Source organism: Macrobrachium rosenbergii, chromosome 22 (genome assembly GCF_040412425.1).
Source record: "Macrobrachium rosenbergii isolate ZJJX-2024 chromosome 22, ASM4041242v1, whole genome shotgun sequence".
NCBI classification, from domain to species: domain Eukaryota; kingdom Metazoa; phylum Arthropoda; class Malacostraca; order Decapoda; family Palaemonidae; genus Macrobrachium; species Macrobrachium rosenbergii.
In genome coordinates, this window is record NC_089762.1 from 47,482,128 (window position 1) to 47,506,109 (window position 23,982).

Below are 23,982 nucleotides of genomic sequence, written 5' to 3' on the forward strand. Positions count from 1 at the left end.
ATACTGCAGCAGTAACTGATCATGACACAGATTTTTCATCGTCCTGGGGGAGACGCGAACCCGCCACATCTGAGTGGCACTCCACGACACTAACCACTATACCAGCTAACCAGCAAATAATGAAAGAAGTCAAATTTGGGGTTTATAGAAGTGCCAAGAAATAGCTAAAAATTATTACAACAATGATAGTGACGGATTTAATGGACGGCAAGGATAAAACGCAGTAAGGAACAGGAATAATGAATGAAGAGAACTCGACGCCCACGACGCCCACAGTCAAGTTAATTGTCCTGGGCAACTGTGGGATGCAGAGGAAGGGGCGGGCGCTTACTGTTAGTGGTACAGAAAATTTAGGAATCCGTGAGGTAATGTGTCTAACAACGTAACATATATCTCACGGTTCTAGAATTCAGCGAAAAGAAGATTGGGAAATAATACAGTAGAAACTGACCTATAAGATCTGAAGTTGTTTGAATGAATGAATATAGGATTTAGGCCAAAGGCCAAGCGCTGGGACCTATGAGGTCATTCAGCGCTGAAACGGAAATTGACAGTAAGAAGGTCTGAAAGGTATAACAGGAGGAAAACCTCGCGGCTGCACTGTGAAACAATTGTTAGGAGAGGGTGGAAAGCAAGACAGAAGAGAATATGAACGGAGGTACAGTAAAAGGAATGAAAGAGGTTGCAGCTAAGGGCCGAAGGTACGCTTCAAAGAACCTTAAGTAATGCCTACAGTGCACCGCAAGAGGCGCACTGACGGCACTACCCCTCTGCGGGATCCTTGACCTTATAAATTTATGAATAAGAAATTTGTTTAAAAATATTTACAAACAAAGAGCAAGTCCATAAAGGTGTGAAAATAGTCTGCACTTTATGAAAATATTATGACTAAAGCTGGTGGAGAATAAAGCAAAATCACTGACACTTACATTTCATTTTAATAAAGTTAAAGTTTCTTTTTCAGGTTTTAGATAACGACCAAAAACAGCCACTCTTTGAAGACATACAAATTACAAATAAATGAGATTAAGTTTCTTTTTTCTGTTTCTTAATAAAAACATCACAACAACCTCTTTTTGGAGACATTCAAAATACAAATAAATGAGATTTATCACTTTCACGAACTTCTGCTGCAACTTATGCTGTTTTGACGGTTATTAAAATAGTGAAAAGAAACATTAACTTTGTCATCAAAACGTAAAACAGGTGTCAGTCATCCTGCTCCTTTATATATATATATATATATATATATATATATATATATATATATATATATATATATATATATATATATATATATATTCATATATACATATATATATATATATATATATATATATATTAAACATATTTTGATTCATAATTATAAAACTGAATAAAGGAGAAAGTCACCAACTCTAAATCTGAATCTGACTCTCATACAAATGAACTCTGCAATATGACGCGGCCCTCTCCCATGACGGTCAGTTATGCTCAGGAGAGCAAATAAAAATTTAAAAAAAAAGTATGAAGGGGTAGAGAGAGAGAGTGAATAGGGGTACTAAATGAAAACGGGTTTTTTTAGGAAAGAAATTCATAAATGAAAAGCGCCTGTATGCAGATATATATATATGTATATATATGTATATACCTCCCTTGGCTGCGATAACAGGACTCAACCCGTTAAATGCTGAAGAGATCTCTACAATGCCTTTGAAAGTGCGGGATATATTAAACCACCTGTGAATGTGTTCCCCGGCACAGAGAGATGACATTTGTGGGGATCTTTTTACGTGAAATTCTGTATCATTACTTTATCCAGTATAATTATACCTTCAGATGTTTCGAATGAATGATTAATTTTATCTGGCTATCTATTCTGTTTGCTTATAACCATACTGTGCATAAATATACGTATTCTGACGCTGGTGTTGGTGCGTATGTATATAATATATATATATATATATATATGTATATATATAATACATACATATATATATATATATATATATATATGTATAGTATATGTATTGTATGTATGTATGTATGTATGTATGTGAATAAATACATACATACATATATATATATATATATATATACATACATATATACATATATACATACATACATATATATATATATATATATATGAATTTTGATTAAATGAAATTTTTTCAAGACCTAAAATATCAAATCAAAATTATGGTACCAACATTAAATTCAAACTCACAAGATGCCAGTCAATTATATGAAAGCTTCAACTCCATGCCCTAAGTCCTCCTTTTCGAAAATTCATTCCAGACTGCTCCCCCGAGAGAGAGAGAGAGAGAGAGAGAGAGAGAGAGAGAGAGAGAGAGAGAGAGAGAGAGAGAGTCACTTCCAAAGAGCGAAACTCGGAAAACCAATATCTCACAAAACTTGAAAGAAAATGCTGGCGACGGAGGAATAGACTGTAACCTTTTGGTCTGTATATTTCCCCCCCGTGCAATTTTCGTTATTACCGCGTGCCTTTGCGTGCAATAAAACGGGAAGAATAGAACAATTCCCTTCGCTTAAGAAACAAAGGGGATCTCCTCCTTCTGATAGAAGGGGAATCAACTTATTCAATTATCTCCTTTTTTTTTTTTTTTTTTGGTATAAATAAATGTCTACCCGTAAGGGAATAGCCATTTGGAAAAAGGTTTTTCGAAGACATATAGTACCGAGACTTTTAGTTTGGGGTCCAGATCAAATTCTTTTCCACAGAACGTTCGAAAGTGCAAAGAGGAGAAGATTTCTGAATAATGTCTCGTAAAATGAAAGTTCTTTGCATTCCTTCCGAACGTAGAATTTCTTTTCTTAGACCAATACATTTTATTAACGAGCTAACTTTTGAAGAACAGCAATAAATCAACTGTCATGAAGAACAAGACCTTGCCTAAGGTCTGTTAAAAAAAGCTATAAATTCATTCCAAAGGTGGAAATTTTTTTAAACTGATACATTTAAACTATAATAAAAATAGTGGGTTTGTCCGCCCCGGTGGGGCCGGGTAGTAGGGGATCGGGAGGGTAGGGAGACATGACACATCCACCCTCCTCCTGCAAACCTGTTTGTCCCCCCGGGTGGGGGCGGATAGGTAGGGGATCGGGAGGTAGAGGAGACATGACATGACATCCACCCTCCTCCTGCAAACCTGTTTGTCCGCCCTGGGTGGGGGCGGGGTTGGCAGCGGATCGGGAGGGTAGGGGAGACATGACAGGCACTGCCGGGTTCCAGCACAGAGTAGCACAGAGTTAACAATAAAACTGACTCTTGAAGAACAGCAATAAACCAACTGTTATGCGGGACAAGCCCTTGTACCCAAGGTCTGTTCAAAGAGGAGGAAACCTTCAAGAAATCCATATACATAAGGAAAGAGAGAAACAAAGGCCCAGTCTAGAACAGCCACACAAAAGCTGACTCTACCCTCTCTCCAGGAGGTCGACTTCCCCGGAAAAAGGACAAATGATAAGAAGTCCTGAACCAAGAAACAGCGGGAAAGAAGACACAGCCAGATTTTTCTAAGTTCGTGATTGTGTGTGTGCGTGTGTGTGTGAACTGACAGTATATGTTTTGTGATTGTTTATCAAGGATTTACGATTTATATTCTAAATGATGATTGTCAGAACTGAATTGCATAAATCATTTAGGCCAAAGGCAATGCACTGGGACCTATGAGGTCGCTCACTGCTGAAACGGAAACTGACAGTAAAAGGTTTGAAAGGTGTAACAGGAGGAAAACCTCAAAGCAGTTGCACTACGAATCAATTGTTAGGAGAGGCTGGAAAGGAAGATGGAAGAAAGAGGATACGAACAGAGGTACAGCGAAAGGAATGAAAGGGGTTGCAGCTAGGGAGCCTCGGGGACGCTGCAAAGAGCCTTAAGTAATGCCTACAGAGCACCGCATGAGGTGCACTGACGGCACCCCACCTAGCTATAGAGTTGAGACAGAACTTCCCAACAAACGACACGAAGATCGAATATTATTCCCCGGAACAACACGCCCTCCAGAGCCGCCGTTTCATCAGGCACGTCATCCATAGCATTGTGTCATTAGAGGCCCGCCCCTCTGCCACTATTTCACAGAGCCATTGTGCTATAATTGCCTCTATCCTGACAACACAAAGCCAACACGCCAAGACGCTGCGTTAAGGTTCTACCGCTGGATGTGACGCCATCTTGGAAGGGTTTCAAACTTTTCTCGTTTTAATACGTTTTCCGAAGAGGTTTGGAATTGGAATTGGAATATAACACTTGGGGCGAGCGCAGGGACCTAATAGGTCATTCAGCGCTGAAAATAATGTCGAAACAATTGTGGAAAGAAAGAGGGAAGAAAGAGAATATGAACGGAGGTATAGTGAAGCGAATGAAAGAGGATTTGAAACTGGAGTATAAAATTTAAGGTAAGCACTGGGACCTAAGAGGTCATTCAAAGAAATTCGTTTATATTGTCTTGCGATCCGTCTTCAGGATTGATAGCACTTTGTTGTGACAGCAATTTATGGAAAAACATTTTTTCAAAAATTATAAAAATGAGAAGAAATTCGTTTATATTTTCTTACGATCCGTCTTCAGAACCGATAGCACTTTGTTCTGACGCCAATTTAAGGATAAAAATTTAGATCTTTATAATTTTCAAAAATTATAAAATTCTAAAAAAATCGTTTATAATTCCTTACCATTCGTCTTCAGGATTGATCACTTTCTTGTGACACCAATTTAAGGATAAAAAAATTTTTGCAAAAAAAAAATTGCATTAAAAAAAAATTTTTTTAAATGCCCCGTACAGGTAGTAGAAACCGTTCCCCTGTACTAATTCCGGAAGGGGAAAAATTAAATCGAGTACCGCTACAGACTTTCGGATCCCGTTCAAAACATCAGGGAGGGGATCACGATTCGATTACGGCTCGAATATACGTTTCCGCCGAAAATAAAATGCGACCAGTTATGGCTTTCGTCGTTTTTCCACTTCGTCGGAAATGGAGCAGGGGATGCTGGAGGAAAAAAGGAGAGAGAGAGAGAGAGAGAGAGAGAGAGAGAGAGAGAGAGAGAGAGAGAGATGAGGAAGAACTTGATTGGATTTGAATATCCGAGAAAAATCTTGTATAAAAATTATTTTGAATGATCCGAGAAAAATCGTATTTCTAAGAGTTTTGTTAAAATTGTATAATTCCAGTTTATGGCAGATACGCTTTCTAGTCTATAGGTAGTGTGCAGTGTGTATACACTTATAGTTTATTGACAGTGTGTAGTGTGTATACACTTACAGTTTATAGGCAGTGTGTACACACTTATAGTTTATAGGCAGTGTGTAGTGTGTATACACTTAACACTTATAGTTTATAGGTAGTGTGTAGTGTGTAAACACTTATAGTTTATAGGCAGTGTGTAGTGTGTATACACTTACAGTTTATAGGCAGTGTGCAGTGTGTATACAGTTATAGTTTATAGGCAGTGTGTAGTGTGTAAACACTTATAGTTTATAGGCAGTGTGTAGTGTGTGTACGTTCTAAATCACCTTTTAAAACACTTTGCAATATCAGTACAGAGAGAGAGAGAGAGAGAGAGAGAGAGAGAGAAGAATAATAATAATAGAGAGAATAATAATAATAATAATAATAATAATAATAATAATAATAATAATAATAATAATAATAATAATCCTGGAGAACCCACAAGGATCAACAGTTCTTTTTTTACTTCTTCACGGGCGCTACGGAATAGTCTATCTTTTCTAACTTTCAAAATACCTACAGTCTCTCTCTCTCTCTCTCTCTCTCTCTCTCTGTCCACGTGTGACCTTGCCACTGGTATGTTATGGAAACACCTAACGAATATGTCAAAGAGAAGACATGATGATGACTACCTAACTTCAGACAGTGACCAACAATAATTATTATTATTATTATTATTATTATTATTATTATTATTATTATTATTATTATTATTATTATTATTATTATTATTATTATATAACAGACCACAGATGACATTCACTTCTCTTGCAAGCTCTTCAGAGAATATAATAATTAAAAATAAAAAAATAATTACAGTCGCCTACTGCGAACATTTTCTAAATCCCTTGTTTTCTTTTTCGATATGAATAAATTTATATAATAACTCAGTAATGAAACATGCTCCCACCAACAAACGATACAAAGAATTCATAATTATATGTTCTTTTACGAAAAGCACAAAAAAATGGATTTTACGGTACAAAAGTAACAGCATTAAAATCTCATAAATCCAATCATTTCTGATTGGAAGAACAAATTATAGATTTGGCCCCAATTCTCGACTCTGCTGTTAAACATCTATCGACATTTACGCTGCACAATAATTATATTACGGCTTTTAGTTTTCTGTAAAAGAAAACTATCGAGATGGCTATTTGTCTGTCGGTCCGCCCTCAGATCTTGAAAACTACTAAGGCTAGAGGGCTGCAGTTTGGTATGTTTGATGATTGGAGGGTGGATGATCACCATACCAATTTGCAGCCCTCTAGCCTCAGTGGTTTTTAAGATCTGAGGGCGGACAGAATAAAGTGTGGACGGACGAACATAATCGGCACAATAGTTTTCTTTTACAGAAAAGTAAAAGAAGAAATACAGCACTGAAGCTAATGGGCACCCTTTAGGAGTACCTATTTTTTATCTGTCGATCTATTTACCGAATAAGTATATTTAATTCCGTTCCTCTCTTCATCCAGTTTTTCACACACTGAATTTCACAGAGACCAGTGAAAATATATTCACACATTTCTGAGAAATGTTTTACTCGCCAGCAAGAGTTTGAGGGGGTTAAAAACATTTCCTTTTTCAAGTTACGAATGGTGTTTTTTTTTCCCCTTAAAAATTAATTCAGATTGAATTTTTTTTTAGCCTTACTCACGTTCATTTGGTAGAATCTATTTTTTTTTTTCTCATTTTTCTCATTGAAATTTTTTCAAACTTGTGAAAGGATGATATTTTCTGCTCAAGGTTTTCCATTTTGCTTAATGGAGGGGAATGGAATGGAATATAGAGTTTAGGCCAAATTTCAAGCACTGGGGCCTAAGAGGTCATTCAGCGCTGGAAAGTAAATTAGGAGTAGGTAGGTTTGAAAAGGTGTAACATTAGGGAAACCTCGCAGCTGCACTATGAAATAACTGTTAGGAGAGAAAGATAATATTTATGGAGGTACAGTAAAAGGAATGAAAGGGGTTGCAGCTAGGGGCCGGAGGGACGCTGCAAAGAACCTTAGGCAATGCCTACAGTGCACCCCTTACGGGGATTTGATTAAAAAGCAACTTAAAGCAGTTTTTATATTCATGCAAGTACATACCAAGCACATGAATATTAACAAAAAATAAATAAAATAAACAAGCAAATTGTAGCCTCTGACGGCTCGCGTGGTTACCCAACCATCGTTCGCAATAAAGTACACTTTCACAAATTCTCTGAATGTCTGGAAATATGGAAACTAACGCAAGGGGGACGAAGTAATATCCTGGAAAAGCAAATCAGAATGAGGGCGGCAAATAAAAAAAAAAAAAAAAAAAAAACATTTTGGGAAAGGAGAGATCGCTATCTCATTTCCCCCTTCGGTGAAAATCTTGATTACATTCTGACACACTTTCTAAAAAAAAAAAAAAAAAAAAAAAAAAAAAAAAAAAAAAACCGGAATTAGGAATATGATTTGGGTAAAAGGGATGAGATTGCAGCCAACTCTTTTTTGCTTTTAGTTAAATAGGGAATAATATATTTTTTCATATTATTATGAATTATAAGACATTCTGTCTACTTTCCCTGTTATATGTTCTATCAATGAAAATTCAAATATAAAATTGAAATAGGAATATATCTAAAATAAGAAATATATATAAAATATGATAAGACCAATTTCTTAAGGATTCCTCTAAATCGTCTTACACATATTACGTTATACAAAATAAATAATACAAGCTACGTAATGCATAACACAGATTCACGCAATATTATCAAACGCTTTGCCTTTAGTGAACCGGGAATATATATTTATTCATGCTATTATTAATTACCATAAGGTCTTTTGAAAACTATTTTCCTAAGAGAAATGTAATTACTTTCTGGATAACCATTTAACATTTCCCTTATTTTCCCAGTAACTGCTGTTATGTATCATACCTCTGACGCAATGAAATTGTTATATGACACAAGTTATGTACTGTTCACAAACTGTAAAGGGTAGTAAGAGATTGTGACCCTCCAACAGTCAGATGACGCATACGTTTTCAAATACCGTTCCATTCCCGTTTTCTTTCACAGAGTGCAGGAAGCTACCGTTTTCTTCGGAATACAGAATAGAAATCCTTCGAAGATATTCTGGTACACACATATACTGTACATATACATTCACACATATATATACGTAGATACATACTATATATATATTATATATATATATATATATATATATATATATACACTGTGTATATACACACATATACTGTATGTATGTATATATATATATATATATATATATATATATATATATATATATATATATATACATATACATATTGGCAAAATGTCAGGGCACTGGTTAAAAAAAAAACTGCTTAACAAGCGAAAAGCGAAAAAGACAGGTTGATGATGTTAACAGAAATAAAGAACAACTAATTAAACAGCCGTGAGAGAGAGAGAGAGAGAGAGAGAGAGAGAGAGAGAGAGAGAGAGAGAGAGAGAGAGAGAGAGAGAGAGATCTAGTCCTACCGTTTTAATTCATTACCTACATACTTATATTTCACGCTCACCAACGACGATAAACCGTACAATCCTAAACTAAAACATCCTATGCAAATGATCAGAAAGACCGTCTCATCTGTCATATGGAAATGAAGAGAATAAATGTATATATAAAATGACCGCCATTCACTTAACATGAAATGTTACCCATTAAATACCGCTGCCTGACTCCACAACAAAGCCTCGAGGGATTTGCATATTTAGGAAGGATGTTTGTGAATCACAGTCAAATGCAAGAGATTTGCCCGAGACGGTTTCCCAAAGCGGATGAAATCGCTAATGGATTCTGTAGACGGGTTTAAAGAGTTGGGTTTTGGATTTTTCATCGGATTTGCAATGGGATACAGAGTTTAGGCCAAAGGCCAAGCACTGGGACCTACGAGGTCATTCAGCGCTGAAAAGGAAATTGAGAGTGTGTAGGTCTGAAAGGTGTAACGGAAGGAAAACCTCACCGTTGCACTATGAAAAAGTATACCTTAGTTTTACCAGACCACTGACCTGATTAACAGCTCTCCTGGGGCTGGCCCGAAGGATTAGACTTATTTTACGGGGCTAAGAACCAACTGGTTTCTTAGCAACGGGACCTACAGCTTACTGTGGAATCCGAACCACATTATAGCGAGAAATTAATTTCTGTCACCAGAAATAAATTCCTCTAAGTCTTCATCAGCCGGCCGGAGACTCGAATTCGGGCCTAGCGAGTGCTAACCCACAACTGTACCGTCTCTCCCAACGAGGAACTTAAATAATTAAAATAATTGTTAGGAGAGGGTGGATAGCAAGATGGGAGATAGATAATATGAATGGAGGTACAGTAAAAGAAATGAAAGGGGCTGCAGCTAGGGGCCGAAGGGACGCTGCAAAGAACCTTTAGTAATGCCTACAGTACACCTCGTGAGGTGCAATGACGGCACTACCCCAACATGGGGTTCATCTGGTTTAATCTTTTCCAACCACGCTATCAACCAATACTTTTTTTTATTTTTTAGGAAAAAATATATTATAGAATTAATTAACTAGGGGATATTTCTTGGGCTTTTCATTCTATCCGGGTAAGCTTTTCTCTCAATTTGCTGTACAGAAATTAATAAAAGACAGATGATGAAAAATTGTATAATTCCGCTATTATATGAAAGTTCATTTTGATATGCGTAACGTCTATTTTATTCCTTTTTTTTTTTTTAAGAAAATACGTATAAAACTGTAATCATTTTCCATCTACAGAAAACGCTGCAAGAATGGCAAAAGAATTTATCTTTTAATGTACAAAAGGAATAACTAAGAGATTGCATTTTTATCCACATTCTTTTGAAACAATCTATATTGTTGCTCAGAATTCAATTATTTGCCGATTTTAAGACTTCATGACTATGCACATATGCTTTAGAGTGATCTTTATTAAAACGCAGGTTGACTCTAATAATTTTTATGTGTTCAGTGAAGTCACTTTTGTTTCATATAAGTATGACATTAACTACAGCTTAAAATCACCGCAGTCTGGAGGCAAGGGGCCTTGAATTAGTCTTTTTACCCAGCTGATAAACTATTTACCACCTCTAAAAAAAAACATAAATATTGTTGGTATGCTCTAGCAATGCAGATTTATCACGCCGTATCATTGTGCGAAGAAATCAGATTGGAGCCTCCTATTTGAAATATGCTCTCGGAGGAACCATTAAAATCGATATCAAGAGTCTATGGAATTCCCAAAAAAAAAAAAAAAAAAAAAAACATACTGTTTTAGGCAGTTTCAATCCTAAGATGTTAAAGAGCGAAATACAAGTTACGGAAATAGGCTAGACAACTTGCCTACAAATTTACAGAGAATGCCGAATTTAAACCTACTGGAAAAGATTGGCTAAATGCTTTTAAGAAAAGGAACCAAAAGTTATCCGTCGAAAACCTGAAGCAACAAGTATAGAAGAAAAGCTGGTTTTATAGTTTCTAAGGTGGCTGCCCTGGTCAAGATCTGCCTTAAAATTTTAGTGGACAACAACTCTGCCCTAAAATGGAAAACTGCAGCATCTGCAAAATTTTCGAAATTGAGATATGCCACCTATTTGACTCGTGAAACACTGATACACAAGGTACTGCATTTTCAGAATGATTCTTTAATGCTTTATTTTAGGGGGTCACATTTGCAGTACCCGCAAAATCAATAGTAAGGCACGGGAAAACCGCAGTATCCACCAATTTTCTCAGTTTTGTATTTCTGCAGATATTGCAGTCTTTCATTTTGGGGCAGAACTACGGTCCAAGGAACCTTCGGAATATTGGTGAAACTGATAGAAGAAAGAATTACAGAGTCTCGTCTGATAAATCAGAAAATAAAGAAAAATATAAAAAAAGGTGTCATTTACCCCAAGGGTACCTCATCACTGAATATGAACAAAATATGATAATTCTTTCTCAAAAGGACCAATGAAGCGTTGCCAGCAAAAAAAAGAAAAAAAAACTACCTGTCATAATTCTTCCATAGAGCACGAATGCCCTCTTTTGATACGTCCTAATATCATCTAATGACCTCCTCTCACGATCGCCCAATAACCCTATTGAAAAGCTGGGAGATGACGTTCATCAACGAGAGATACCACAGTGGACTCGGCTATGTGAGCCAAACATTGGTCGTCAACAGGGAGGAATCCACAGATGGATAGATTTGAACTGAATTAAACTGAATATAGAATTTGGGCCAAAGGCCAAGCACTTGGACCTATGAGGTCATTCAGCGCTGAAACGGAAATTGATAGTAAAAAGGTTTGAAAGGTGTAACAGGAGGAAAACCTCAAAGCAGTTGCACTATGAATCAATTGTCAGGACAGGGTGGACAGTAAGATGGAAGATAGACAATAAAAAATGATGTCCAGTAAAAGAAACGAAATGGGTTGCAGCTGGGGGCCGAAGGCACGCTGCAAAGAACCTTAAGCAATGCCTACAGTGGACCGCACGAGGCGCACTGACGGCACTATTCCCCTCCGGAGGAACGGATTGATGAAATGTTTACGTAGAGACGAATTACAATAACAACTGGAGAATTTTTTTTAATATGATAACTTAGAAATAGAGGTCTCTGCATTAATTGCCTTTAAAAAATTGAAGCATGAATCTATTCATGTTTGTGCATCAAATAACTCAAATAATGAATCATGAATCTACACATTTTTCCATATAAATTGCTTTCAAAAATTTAAGCATGAATCTACTCATTTTTCTGCATCAATTAACGTGAAAAATTAATCATGGATCTACAAATTTTTCTGCATTAATTTCCTTTAAAAATTAAAGCATGAATCTACTCATTTTTCTGCATTAATTGCCTTTAAAAACTGAAGCATGAATCTACTCATTTTTCTGCATCAACTAACTCAAAAATGAATCACGAATCCACTCATATATCTATACCAACTGTCTTAAAATATGAGTCATGAATCTAATTATTTTTCACTATCAACTGGCTTAAAACATGAATCATGAATCTATTCATTTTTTACATCAACTGCCCTAAAAGTAAGTAATGAATCTACTCATTTTCCTACATTAACTACCATAAAAAATGAGTCATGAATCTACTAATTTCTCTGCATCAGCTGCCTTAAAAATGAGTCATGAATCTACCTATTTCTCAGCATCCACTGACTCAGAAAATGAGTCATGAATCTACACAGTTTTCTGCATCACCTGACTTGAAAAATGAGCCTTGAATCTATTCATTTTTCTCCATCCACTGACTTTAAAAATGAGTCATGAATTTGCTATATTTCTCTTCATCAACTGACTTCAAAAGTGAGTGAATCTACGCACGGTTCTGTATCAACCAACTTAAAAAAATGAGACAAAATCTCCTCATATTTCCTAACCACACGAGCCAGGGTATTCACTGTCTCTTATTTCCTCACTGAAAAAGACCAGAAAATGGTTTATGATGATGAAACTCAACCCAACCCCAAAGCGAAGAATGCTTGAAATTTTCGCAATTTCTTCCCACACTCGGAATACGAGTTATTTTGTGATAATTTTGTGATAACACGAAGCCACAATGCTGTTTAGGAATAATCCGATAAAAGGATTTGTAATTCTCAGCCCCCCAAAAAATCCTAATCAGATTAGTTTATTTTTTCACTGATATTTTGTACGCCTAAAGAAGGAAAAAATAACCTAATCCTGTCTTAAAAACCGATAATAGCATTATCAGTGAATTTCTCTTATGCTACAGCAAGCATTTTTTATAATATGCTGATAAATGGAAAAGAGTGATTCCCAAGCTTATTGCCTCCATAATGTAATGCCGAGAATAGAGATACTAAGTCTTTAATATCTTTCCAAGAAGGTTGTATCCCCTCAAGAGCAACAACTACAGCACAGGTAATAGGCAGACCAAAAGAGATACCAAGAAATCCAATTACATCTGACCAAATAAAAAAAAATCAAGCTGAAGATTAGGCTAGAAGCAAATTAACCAAATTGGGTAAGAATGGGACTGAAGGTGAAAGCATCAGTCCAAGTGTCTACAGATGCATAAATACATCAATCCAAATGTCGACAGATGCATGAAAACATCAATCCAAGTGTCGACAGATGCATAAATACATCAATCCAAGTATCTACAGATGCATAAATACATCAATCCAAGTGTCGACAGATGCATAAAAACATCAATCCAAGTGTCGACAGATGTGTCTGCAGATGCATAAAAACATCAATCCAAGTGTCTGACAGATGCATAAATACATCAATCCAAGTATCTACAGATGCATGAAAACATCAATCCAAGCGTCGACAGATGCATAAAACATCAATGCAAGTGTCGACAGATGCATAAAAACATCAACCCAAGTGTCTACAGATGCATATGACTTGAAAGCATCAGAGAGTTGAACCGGACAGAAATACATGAGGTATCTACATAATACAGTTTCTTCAAACGAAAAAGGACTTTATTTTATCCATGGCACTAGCAGTTTCAATGTCCTAATAAGTAAGAAGTAAGGAGATATACTTGAAGATTATTATATCAGGCCAGTAGAAACTCCCAATGTTCATGGTTAGAACAGCCTGTAAGGAATTGGTCTGGGGCAGCATAGGTAGAAGTAAAAGGTATGATATAAATTTTTAATTATAATGGAAGTACGTTCATCGCGATCAGAAAAACGTATCTGTTGATGGACAGTTTGCCTCATCCTATTCATCAAGAAAAGGGAGAGGTCTTCATTATCTTGAATCAGTGAGGAGCTTTCAAAGAAAAAAGAAAAAAAGACATTTTAAAAAATTACTGCAGTTGCAGAGAATTGCTGCAAGAGGCGTCCCACTTAGTGACATTTATAACAGAGCGTGTTTACCATTTTATTTACGATGACACGTAAATAATTATGGAAAAGCATATTCCCAGAAACAGAACATCTTGACAACGTCGTATAATAAATTCTAATATTTACAAGGGCACTGCGAATCCATGAAAAATCCACTTGTTTGAAAACGCCATCGGAATCATTTGAAACAAGTAAAAAATGCTCCGAAGTTTCTTCGGCGCGTTCGAGTTTTCTGTAAAGCGTGTAATGCTGTATGAAACTCTCAGCCACGGCCCGGTGGCGGCCTGTGTTGTTGGCACCTATATCGGAGCCAGACGCACGATCATGGCTAACTTTAACCCTAAATAAAATAAAACTACTGAGGCTAGAGGGTTGCAATTTGATATGTCTGATGATTGGAGGGTAGGTGATCAATAAACCAATTTGCAGCCCTCTAGCCTCAGTAGTTTTTAAGATCTGAGGCCGTGACAGAAAAATAGCAGACAGAAAAAGTGCGGACGGACAGACAAAGCTATCTCAATAGTTTTCTTTTACAGAAAACCAAAATCTACAATATCACAAGCACCTAGTACAATTTCCAACAATTTAAAGAGAAACGCAATCGAATCCGAATTAAAACTTGCAGTAAAGAATTGAACTACCTAGAGTGAGCAAGGATCAGACCATTTTTTAAGTGCAGAATGAAATCTCGTGGCATTTTCTCCACAAAATACACCAATAACCACAGAATTTATTTTTCTTATTTACTACCATCCAATACACAAACAAACGAAGAGAGAGAGAGAGAGAGAGAGAGAGAGAGAGAGAGAGAGAGAGAGAGAGAGAGAGAGAGAGAGAGAGAGCAGCACACGACTCGGGCTCTTATGGGGTTGAAAACTGGCAAATATTGATGTGTACAAGAAAAACTAACCAATGTTAGACAACATCGAGAGAGAGAGAGAGAGAGAGAGAGAGAGAGAGAGAGAGAGAGAGAGAGAGAGAGAGAGCATACGGCTCGGGCATCGGTGTTGAAAAATGGCAAATATTGATATGCACAAGAAAAACTAACCAATGTTAGAGAAAACCAAATTACGGCCTGCCATTGCCAGGTAAATAGCTTACTCTACGCAAGCACACAGTGAGCAAGCCAGATAAACAAACCTTAAATACATTTTGTCTTTACAGTTTAAAGAAGAAATCATTTAACTGGCAAATTTAACAAACACCGACATGCACAAAATAATGATCAATGTGTCTTAGTGTTTTAAAAGACTCATTACATAAAGAAAATAAATGCAAGGGTAAAGAAGAAATATTATACGATGAACCCACACTAGTCAATTATATATTAGACGCGGGTAATTTACCCAAAAGCCTAGTTACAACTTGGTTATCACTTGGTTAAAGTATACAGCCTAATTTAAGAACACTTATCACAGCAATACCAGCACATTTCTATATATATACATATATATGCTTATATATAATATAATATATATATATATATATATATATATATATATATATATATATATATATATATATATATATATATATATATATATATATATTTATATATATAATCATATACAAATATATGTATATATATATACGTTATATATACTGTACATATATAAAATGTTTGTATATGTATGTATTCATTTCGTTGAATCCATTACAATAAAAGATCTTTCAATCAAGACAGATTTCGTAAAATAGCAACTTTTCATACGATATGGAAGAAGAAATCAATACCATTAACATTCTGACCATAAAATGTCTGAATGCACGAAATCATTTCTTTTCCAGGCGCCAAAAAATTTTTTTTTTAAATTCAGAACTTCTTCAAAAGGCCATATTTGCACGCCAGTGCAATTTACACTGTTAAAACAACTCTGAATACGGCCGTCTCTACGACCAGACCTTCGCTTTTACAAGAGCTGAAAAAAAAATACACCATCGCCCTTGAAAGCGATCTCTTAACACCTTCAGCTCCCAACAATCGCGGATTATTTCCTCGGGGGGAAAAAAAGAAAAAAAAAAAGAGGAAAATTTTAAAGGAGGAAAAAACGCAATATTATTCGAGGCCGGCCTTATGCTCGCGATCGTAAAAGTCTGATCTTACGCCAAATGATCTCGCAAACCTCCTCGATATTGCCGATTCCAATTGGGGGAAGGAGTGGGTTTTTTGGACCTGGCCGCTCCCCCCCCCCCCGGCCCGATGGCTTATCGAAGATTGGTGGCCGTGATCCCAGCTATTGGAAATAAAGTCATCAGGCGGCGAGCGGTAAGCGTGAGCTACATTGCACACCCAAAACTGTATATATGTGTATATATGTATATGTATATATATAGATATATATAATATATATACATATGTGTACACATATATATGCATATATATACAGTATATAAGTTGCTTATTTTAAACCTTTCAGCACCGAACGTCACATCGTACCAATAACACATGAGAATGTACGTAAAAGAAATACTTTAATTATTTGATAATTAATAATGAAGTAACGTCACGGTGCCTATCACATTTTCGCTAAACAATTACAATCAATGAACAGAAATATATATATATATATATATATATATATATATATATATATATATATATATATATATATATATATATATATATATATATATATATACGCACAAAACGATGGCTTGTTTATAGACTATACACTTAAATGCACATAATCAAAAGACTTGACATCACAAATCAGACCATCCTAACACTTACCTACAAGTCTGAACATAACAAAAATAAAAACTCATTAAATAACTATAAATCTGATAAAAACAATTAATATCGCGGTATCTCTCGCTCAACGATATTACACTGCGGCTGGAGAAAAATTGAAATGCAAGACCAGAAAAACCCAAGATAAATTACAGTCTAAATATTTAATTATTGTCTAAGTATTTATAACAAAAAACCTGCACTTACTGTTATGAAGGTTCTCCTCGAGGGGGATAAGAAGTGGAATTACCATATTCACGGCCATCGTTCGTTCTGCAAGAGAAAAAAAAAGGGTACTGTAGTTATTTATCAGTACTGAGTCTCTTTTACTATAACGTCCGTTAAACAAAACTGAAGATATCTTCACGAATTACCTTGAAAGGTTGAATTGAATTGAATAATAGAATTTAGGACAAAGGCCAAGCACTGGGACCTATGAGGTCATTCAGTGCTGAAACGGAAACTGACAGTGAAAGGTTTGAAAGGTGTAACAGGAGGAAAACCTCAAAGCAGTTGCACTATGAATCAAGTGTTAGGAGAGGGTGGGAGAAAGAGAATATGAAAGGAGGTACAGTAAAAGGAATGAAAGGGGTTGTAAAGAACCTTAAGTAATGCCTACATTGCACTGACGGCACTAACCCCCTAACGGTGCATTTCTCATATTGACCAGTGCTTTTCAGTGCTTTGTAACCATTCAAAATAAAATTTTGAACCTCTGGATTTGTAGTATTTTATCGAATTCCCCAAGCAGAATATCAGTGACCAAAAATCAAAAAGTCCCCTTCTTTAGGGAATGCAAGCACATGCTTGCAAATTAGGAAGACTAGATTCTGAAAACAAGTTTTTAGTTTTATTGCTTTGTTGCAAATCAGAAATACAGAGATTTATTAAATCCAGAACACTGTCTGTATGCTGTATTTAAAAATGGCAGAATGTATCACCTGAATCACCACAATATAGACGATTATGCTCATGAAGATTCTCTCTCTCTCTCTCTCTCTCTCTCTCTCTCTCTCTCTCTCTCTCTCTCTCTCTCACGAGTCTACACACACTGCTTGATAACTTAATCAAAAATCCAAAAATAAAATGATCCGTGGACATCAGCTACCTGACTGTATCTCCCCCCCAACCTCCCACCTCCCCACCAACCCCCTCGCCCCACCCCCCCCCTGCGCCCTGAAGCGAAAGGAATCCAGAAAAAGGACGCGTATATATAAAGGTCCGGTAACAAGTGGCTCCCCGAGGCGGGACATGGAATGAGCAGCGCCGGAAGCCGCAAGCAAGCAAGCAAGCAAGCAAGACGGCTGCTGCAGACGAAGACGACGAAGACGCAGAGGGAGGCGATGACGGAGGGAAAAGATGAAAGGAAGAAAGGAAGAAAGGAAGGAAGGAAGGATGCAAGAACCTCCAATATTCACTCTCTCTCTGCAAAGGAGCCCGAGGGCGCGGCTCGGATATGCGAAACGGATTAGCTCTAACCTCAAAGGATCTCTCTCTCTCTCTCTCTCTCTCTCTCTCTCTCTCTCTCTCTCTCTCTCTCTCTCTTTGAACGTCGACAAAGCAAACTTTCGGGCCATGAGGCGAAGGATAGGATTGTGTTAGAGGATGATTACGATGATAGACCGACACAAGGGCTATTCTCGCATGGCATTTCGCCGAGCGTCTGCCCAAAGGAAGTTCAAAAGGGACCTCTCTCTCTCTCTCTCTCTCTCTCTCTCTCTCTCTCTCTCTCTCTCTCTCTCTCTCTCTCTCTCTCACGAAGGCAATCGAATGGGCAACGCAATACTGCTTGGCGAAAATTCTGTGGACGAGAGAAAGCGCTTGTGGATTTAAACGATGATTGCACAAAAGCGTGAAACATCTCTCTCTCTCTCTCTCTCTCTCTCTCTCTCTCTCTCTCTCTCTAACTATGACTTTCGGATAGGCAACGCAACACCGCTTTATAGAATAAGCTTACGCAAATTCTGTGGACAAGAGAAAGCGCTTGCGGATTTCAACGCCGAATGTAGAAACATGAAACATACCTCTCTCTCTCTCTCTCTCTCTCTCTCTCTCTCTCTTCTGTGGACAAGAGAACGTCCCGAGGATTTAAAAGACGAATGTAAAACTCTCTCTCTCTCTCTCTCTCTCTCTCTCTCTCTCTCTCTCTCTCTCTCTCTCTCTCTCTCTATAACGATGGCAATCGGACGGGCAACGCATGCACTACTGCTTTAAAGCTTACGGTAATTCAGACGACCCAACAGGAGAAAAGGAACAATGCAAAAACGCGAAACAAAGATTACCTCGGGAATAGATTCGGCGTTCAAGGACTGGAGAAATCACGGCACTCAGGCAAACGGTGGGGAGCCTGCAAAAGGCAGGAAATAGCAAATTGCTCAACTAGCTTCGGGGAATTTTGGCGAAATGTCCTTTATAAAGCGCTGCAAATCGCCATGATATAGAACCTGGAGTTTTGAAAATATGCTGGACTGGTTTGAGCTGATCATATTTTTATGGGTAAAATCAGGTTGTACTTCTCAGGTATTGGGTGCAGATGACAAAATAATAATAATAATAATAATAATAATAATAATAATAATAATAATAATAATAATAATAATAATAATAATAATAATAAATTTTAATAAAATAATAATTATAATAATAATAATAACAATAATAGTAATAGTATATTAATAGAATAAAAATTACGATAAAGTTAATAATAATAGTAATAATAATAATAAATTAATAAAGTAATAATAATAATAATAATAATAATAATAATAATAATAATAATAATAATAATAATAATAATAATAATAACAATTATAAATCAATAAATTAATAAAGTAATAAAACAATAAAAATAATAATAAATTAATAAAGTAATAATAATAATAATAATAATAATAATAATAATAATAATAATAATAATAATGAACAGGACTGCTTAATGAATATACCAAGAGGCAGCAAATTTGCCACAATGCAATTTCATGCATGAAACGAACCCATTTCATGCATGGGAGTTATTTCAACAAAGACATGAAAGTACCAGTCAGTCACCTGGCCGAGAGAGAGAGAGAGAGAGAGAGAGAGAGAGAGAGAGAGAGAGAGAGAGAGAGAGAGAAATGTTTCGCGCCTTTACATTCGTTTAAATCCTCAAGCGCTTTCTCTTGTCCACAGAATTTTCCTAAGCTTAGAGAGAGAGAGAGAGAGAGAGAGAGAGAGAGAGAGAGAGAGAGAGAGAGAGAGGGCGGGGGAGGAGGTGGGTGTCAACATTTGTGCATGAAAAACATAGAACTGAAAGACTAACATAATCATTTTGGTTATAATAATAATAATAATAATCATAATAATAATAATAATAATAATAGAGAGAGAGAGAGAGAGAGAGAGAGAGAGAGAGAGAGATTCGCAGTCTAATCCAGTTCGTATTTCCAAGGGGAAAATATTTGTGCAACTAAATATAGTTAAAAAAAAACTGTACCATTACAATCCACCTACCTGGGGAATATAATCAAAATTTAACTATATTACCAGTTTCCAGCAAATTATACCTCATTGAATTGAGCTGAATATAGAATTTAGGCCAAAGGCCAAGCACTGGGACCTATGAGGCCAATCAGCGCTGAAACGGAAATTGACAGTAAAAAGGTTTGAAAGGTTTAACAGGAGGAAAACCTCAAAGCAGTTGCACTATGAATCAACTGTCAGGAAAGGGTTGGAAAGTAAGATGGAAGAAAGAATATGAAAGGAGGTACAGTAAACGGAACGAAAGGGGTTGCAGCTAGGGGCCTAAGGAAGGCACGCTGCAAAGAACCTCAAGTAATGCCTACAGTGCACCGCATGCCACTAGCCCCCTACGGAGATTATACCTTACAGTGTCACTTATTTCATTTCTCACTGATGCAAAATAGTGTTGCCTGTATACAGAGTATACAAAGAAACTGTAGGAAAAGAGGAAGATTCCCTAACAAGAACGACGCGACGAAGGCGCAATCATATTTCACTTTCCGGTGGAAAAACGAACGTCCATGGTGCCGTTTCTCGTCGAAAAGAAAAAGGAAAAAAAAAAAAAATCTTGAATGCGTCATTACCTTCCTCTTTTTCGGGGAAAATTGCTTTAATGTGTAATCATCTAATGGTCTTTCCTTTCTGGGAGACAAATAAAAAACGTCTGATGTGCATTTACGCCGTCTCTCTCTCTCTCTCTCTCTCTCTCTCTCTCTCTCTCTCTCTCTCTGTGTATATTGTGGTCATTCTTTTTGGTGGGAGATTCTTGGCAAGTTAACGGTCTTTTCGTTTTTTTTCCCCTTATGAATCCGTGAGCATTGCCTAATGAGAATGATAATAATAAAATAATAATAGTAATAAGTAATGGAAAAATCCTGGAATAAAACTTCACCCAGTTTTTTCACCTAGGAAAGAAAGAGGGAATCAGCAAGAAAACTCCTTTTTCAACCACTATTAAATTCTATCTATCTGTTTATAGAGAGAGAGAGAGAGAGAGAGAGAGAGAGAGAGAGAGAGAGAGAGAGAGAGAGAGAGAAAAAAATCCGCGGTAACACATTTATCTTGTCTACTGCAAGAGGCTACAGAAGATTCGTTACCTAATCTCGCTGATTAAACTCAGTGCAAATAATTTCATTTTTGAGAAGTACTTTCAGTTAATGACTGTAATATTATTTCATGGTCCAGATAATCCCTCTCAGCATCAGAATGATACACAGTTCACCTGTTCAACTCCGGAATACCGGGGAGACGGAAGCATCCAACTGAGTTGTACCCAAATTGCTGACATGCTTATGAGACTGGTTACCGGCCTCAGTCGAGTGGTCCAAGCAAGAGGTACGACGATTCGGCAAACCTTCCCGGGATATATTAATATTACGATCATTTTCTTGATACCGCCGATGATCACTTGAAAGCCAAGTAAGCAGCAGTTCTGGTATTAATGTCGCTTTTACCAACCTATCCTGAGATTCGGCTTTGAAAATTGATGGACAATTTTTGTGGCTCATTTTCAAATGTGTGCCATGACTATCTTTTAAGTTCTGCATCGCATATCGTGAATTCTTGTAGCAAAGAGTATTCCTTGTTATGTACGAATGTCTTAAGAGATTTTGTAGATGTTTTTTAGAAAAATGCATTACAGTTAGGATCAAAAGTGGTCCTTTATAATACTTTAATGACTATGGTTAACTGCCTTCTTAACGGTTGTCCTCGCCAATATATTCAGGTGTCCAGTATGTATGTATGTATGTATGTATGGCATACATACACAAACATACGAGTTATTTGCGTGTGCATCTTCCAAGCTTGGGACAGAGGAAGGATGTCTACAGCAGAAGCACTGGAACTAACTGTTACGTACTAGGATAAAAATAAAAAAGGTATGCTTAGGTTACATTACGGAAAACTAAGCAACGTCACAACTGCGATTCCCACGACCCACCTTGAGAGAACTTACCTCCATATTCACAATATTCATTGCAGTACTCTCCACTATAGGAATCCTCACTTAAACACTAATAAAAATATATCCGCGAAAATCACATGAATAAATGCACAAAACGCCGCTAAACAAAGACACGGCCACTCGACTCGGGAGCTGACTTGGAAAGTGTGTAGGTACTTGCTGCGAAGTTAAACAGCAACCCTAAACTAGCAATACCGTGAGAGATGCCATTTTACCATTTAATTGATCGTTTCCGGTTGTCTCTCATTGGTTTACTCAACTTCATTCGGACTGGTTTCGTTTCCTGCTGGAATATGAAATACAGGATTTTGGCCCAAGGCCAAGCGCTGGGACGTATGGGGTCATTCAGCGCTGAGAGGGAAATTGATAGATGAAAGGTTTGAAAGGTGTAACAGGAAGAAAACTTCGTGGTTGCATTATGAAACAGTTATTAGAAGAATGATTAATTGTAGGTTATCTGGCGTCACAAATTATTAGAAGGTGGAAAGTAAGATAGAAGAAAGAAAATAAGAACAGAGGTACAGTAAAAGAAATGAAAGGGGTTGCAGCTAGGGGGACCCGAAGGCACGCTGCAAAGAACCTTAAGTAATGCCTACAGTGCACCGCGTGAGGTGCACTGACGGCGCTACCCACCTAAAGAGTCGTTGCCTGTTCGTTAACCAGTGGTTCGTTAACCTGTGGTTTTGTTTACTGTTTATTAATCAGTTCCCAGTTCGTTCTTTTAAATTAAACTCACCGTAAAATAAACAAGTAAAAATGCGCCCAAGTTTCTTCGGCGCAATCGAGTTTTCTGTACAGCAGCTACAGCTTATAATCAAGGCGACCGAAAACAGATCTATCTTTCGGTGGTCTCGGTATAATGCTGTATGAGCCGCGGCCCATGAAACTTTAACCACGTCCCGGTGGTGGACTATCCTATATCGTTGCCTGAGGCACGATCATGGCGAACTTTAGCTCAGTGGTCTGGTTAAACTCAGGTATACTTACTTTACTTTTAACCTTAAATAAAATAAAAACGACTGAGGCTAGAGGGCTGCAATTTGGTATGTTTGATGATTGGAGGGTGGATGATAAACACACCAATTTGCAGCCCCCTAGCCTCAGTAGTTTCTAAGATCTGAGGGCGGACAGAAAAAGTGCGGACAGAGTACGGACGGGCAGACAAAGCCGCCACAATAGTTTTCTTTCACAGAAAACTAATAAAAAGGAAAGGAGGGTTAACTCGCCATATTAAATCTCCTCCACTCTGGGTTGGTGCCGAGTGTTTAATGCCTTTGATTTATTTGTAATGAGCCTCAGCGCCGCTGAAGCCTTAATTAACTTGGCACGAGAACTGAGGGATGTAATAGATAGAGCATTAACGTGCCGTCTCCATCTTGGAGGTATGTATGTATACGTGCGTACATTATATACATATATATATATATATATATATATATATATATATATATATATATATATATATATATATATATATATATGTGTGTGTGTATATGTATATATACTATATATATATGTATATATATATATATATTAATATATACATATCTATAAATATATATTTATCTATCTATCTTTCTATATATATATATTATATATACATACAAATATTTATAAATATATATTGTCTACTATCTATCAATCTATCTATATGCATATATATATATATATATATATACATGTATGTATGTATACTGCACATTTACCTTGACCGCCTA

At 36.7% G+C, this 23,982-nt stretch overlaps 1 protein-coding gene across 1 annotated transcript in view; it reads right to left on the minus strand.

Annotated features, from left to right (window-relative positions):
• LOC136850841 (putative neural-cadherin 2) overlaps positions 1-23,982 on the minus strand; it is an 812,567-nt gene that overhangs the window by 565,783 nt on the left and 222,802 nt on the right. The window contains 1 exon segment of the mRNA XM_067124862.1: positions 17,008-17,073. Within this exon segment, the coding sequence (XP_066980963.1) occupies positions 17,008-17,065 (58 nt within the window). The 5' untranslated portion in view covers positions 17,066-17,073.